The sequence below is a fragment of the Camellia sinensis genome, chromosome 2 (assembly GCF_055761805.1).
Source record: "Camellia sinensis isolate YWXY chromosome 2, ASM5576180v1, whole genome shotgun sequence".
Classification (NCBI taxonomy): Eukaryota; Viridiplantae; Streptophyta; class Magnoliopsida; order Ericales; family Theaceae; genus Camellia; species Camellia sinensis.
This window is the reverse complement of record NC_138962.1, coordinates 73,466,973-73,470,215: the sequence shown is the minus strand read 5'-3', so window position 1 is coordinate 73,470,215 and position 3,243 is coordinate 73,466,973. Positions and strand designations below refer to the sequence as shown.

General features: G+C 38.4%; 1 protein-coding gene across 1 annotated transcript; it reads left to right on the top strand.

Moving 5' to 3' along the window:
• Positions 1 to 299: 299 nt before the first annotated feature.
• Positions 300 to 2,717, top strand: LOC114297959 (pentatricopeptide repeat-containing protein At5g66520). Its single transcript, XM_028242436.2, is given in 2 exon segments — positions 300 to 2,223; positions 2,226 to 2,717. Coding segments are annotated over 2 exon segments (2,046 nt in total). The 5' UTR covers positions 300 to 333; the 3' UTR covers positions 2,382 to 2,717.
• The last annotated feature ends 526 nt before the right edge of the window (positions 2,718 to 3,243 follow it).

The window sequence follows — 3,243 nt, the reverse complement described above, 5'->3', positions numbered from 1 at the left end:
ATATGATTAGGCATTTTGGCTCAACTCATATTCACTAGCTACATGTAGTTAGCCTTCAACGCTAGGCAAAATGTATTCAATCATTAGGATCATTTCCCTCCATCTTTGTTGTTGACGTGGCATTCTATAAAATTAATAGTATTTGGATTAATAGCTAAAATAAAGAGCATGGTTGGAGTAAAAACATAAAACAGTTGATAGGCAAAATAAAATATATACTTTATAATAATATTTAGATAGGTAAAATGCCTACTACCGTTGGAGATGCTCTAAGCCATCAATTATGTTTGAACATTTTTCAAAAACTGATAGAATTTTATTATATAGATATAGATGTGTCTTAGCCAAACATTGAATGGGAGAGAAAAGATGAGCACAGCTACTACCACAGAGCTATCTTATCATCATCTCACACCAAAAGACCTTCCAACAGAGAACTCACCCACCTCCAAATTCTCCCAAAAGACAATCCTAAATCTCTTGAATACCAAATGCACCACTTCTCTCCAACATCTCAAGCAAGCTCACTCCTTGATTCTCAAGACTAGCCATTTCAAAGACCATTACATAGCAGGGTCTTTAGTGAAGTGCTATGCAAATCCTCGTTTTGACAGCCTAGACTGTTCCACACAAGTTTTCAATCATGTCAAAAACCCAAATGTTTTTGTATGGAATACAATGATCAAAGCATTTCTAGACAATAACCAGCCCTGTAATGCCATCTCTTTTTATTATAAGATGGTGGTTTCAAATTCTAAGGCTAATAAGTACACATACCCTCCATTGTTGAAGGCTTGTACCCAATTGCAAGCTGTTGAAGAAGGGGTACAAGTACATGCCCAATTGGTGAAACACGGATTAAGAGGAGATAGGCACATAAAGAGTACTGGAATTCAGATGTATGTATCATTTGGGCGACTTTTGGATGCCCGGAACTTGTTTGATGAAAGTGGTGAATCAGATGTTGTGTGTTGGAATGCTATGATTGATGGGTACATGAAATGTGGGAATGTAGAAGCAGCCAAAAGGTTGTTTGAGCATATGACAGACAAGAACATTGGCACTTGGAACACAATCATCAGTGGTTTCGCTAGGCATGGGATGATTGAAGAGGCGAGAGAGAGTTTTAATCAAATGCCCGAAAAGGATGATATATCTTGGAGTGCGATTATTGACGGTTGCAATAAAGGAGGATATTTCAAGGAGGCTTTGGAAATTTTCCATGAGATGCGGAGGGAGAAAATTAGACCGAGAAAATTTGTTTTGTCGACTGTGCTAGCTTCGTGTTCCAATGTGGCAGCTCTTGACCAAGGCAGATGGATACATACATACATAGAAAGGAATTCAATTCCATTGGATGCCGTGTTAGGGACTTCCTTGATTGACATGTATGCTCAGTGTGGGAGTATTCACTTGGCATGGGAGGTTTTTGAGAAGATGAAACAGAAAGAAGTGTACACTTGGAATGCCATGATTGGAGGACTTGCTATGCATGGTCACGCAGAGGATGCAATTGGGCTTTTCTGCAAGATGAAGAGGGAAAATTTGAAGCCGAATGATATCACTTTTGTGGGTATTCTAAATGCTTGTGCTCACTCCGGTTTGGTTGATGAAGGGCTAAAATATCTAAATTCTATGAAACAAATTTATGGAGCTGAGCCTAAAGTAGAGCACTATGGTTGTGTAGTTGACATCCTTGGAAGGGTAGGGCTCTTGACTGAAGCAGAGGAACTAATAAATTCTATGCCAATGGAACCCAATGCAGCAGTTTGGGGAGCACTTTTGGGTGCTTGTAGGAAACATGGAAATGTTGAGTTAGGTCAGAGAGTTGGGAAAATTTTGCTTGAGTTGGAGCCACAAAACAGTGGCCGCTATGCTTTGTTATCGAACATCTATGCCAAGGCCGGGAGGTGGGAAGACGTAGCAAATGTGAGAAAGCTAATGAAGGAAAGAGGAGTAAAAACGAGTACCGCAAGAAGCACAATTAATCTGGATGGAAGAGTTCAAGAATTCAAAGTGGGAGATGGGTCACACCCACAGATGCAGGAAATCTACTTGATGTTGGAAAGAATCATTGAAAGGCTGAAATTGGAAGGGTATTTTCCAAACACATCCCAAGTTTTGTTCGATATCAATGAGGAGGAGAAGGAAACTGCACTTGGGTATCACAGTGAGAAGCTTGCGATTGCTTTTGGGCTTCTTGAAACAAAGCCAGGTACAACCATACCATCCGCGTAGTGAAGAACCTTAGAGTTTGCGATGACTGCCACTCTGCAACAAAGCTCATTTCAAAGATTTACAACCGGGAGATTATTGTGAGGGATCGAGTGCGGTATCATCATTTTAAGAATGGAACTTGTTCCTGCCAGGATTTTTGGTAGTTTCCGGACAGGACAGAAGAATGACTAAGGAATACCAGATGATGATGACAACTTAATCTACATTTTAACTGGAAGAAAATATGCAAAACCCTCAAGGCCTCAACATCATTACTCAGACCTGCCTAGATCTTGGCAGAGCAGGTTAGGTTATTATTTGTTGAAGTACGAGAAATTTGATTTTGCAGTGGAAATAGCAGCCTTATTGTTGATTAGAGGTTCACAGATCTAAAATGAAGAATCCCAATTTTCTATATTCTTCCATGGTTAATATTGTTTCTTATATGGGTTAAAATAGTTGTATAATTTTGGCACTAATGTTGGAAAATAGTTGAAAAATTACAACCTGCAGTGGGGCATAAAATACTGAACTTTTAACCTACAATGGGGGGCAATCTACCGCCTATTTGGTGTAGTTTTTCTTCAAGTTGAAAGTAAATATTCACTATGCATAAACTAAAACCACCACTCCCCCAACTTCCAAATAATTAGTTTTGTTTTTTTCTAGATTTGTAAAGTATTTTTGTCTCATAAACTATAAGCATAAATTACACCCACACTTGGGACAAGCGACTTATTGAGATCAACACTTTCACCAACTGTAAGTTGCCATTTATGTCATTTGCATTGTTTTTTACATGAACTGACAATATCTAAACCGAACCAAACCAAACCGAACTAAATTAAGTCTTGTGATCTAATTGAAGAAACTTTATCTAATAGAAATAAAATAAATAAATAAATAAAGAGACACTATCTAATAGTGTTAGCGGGGATCCTAATCAAGTTTACATTAGGATTCCACAAGCTTAGTTCATATTAAGTTCTCTATTGATCATCATTTTCCCTGTTATCATGGGGCATG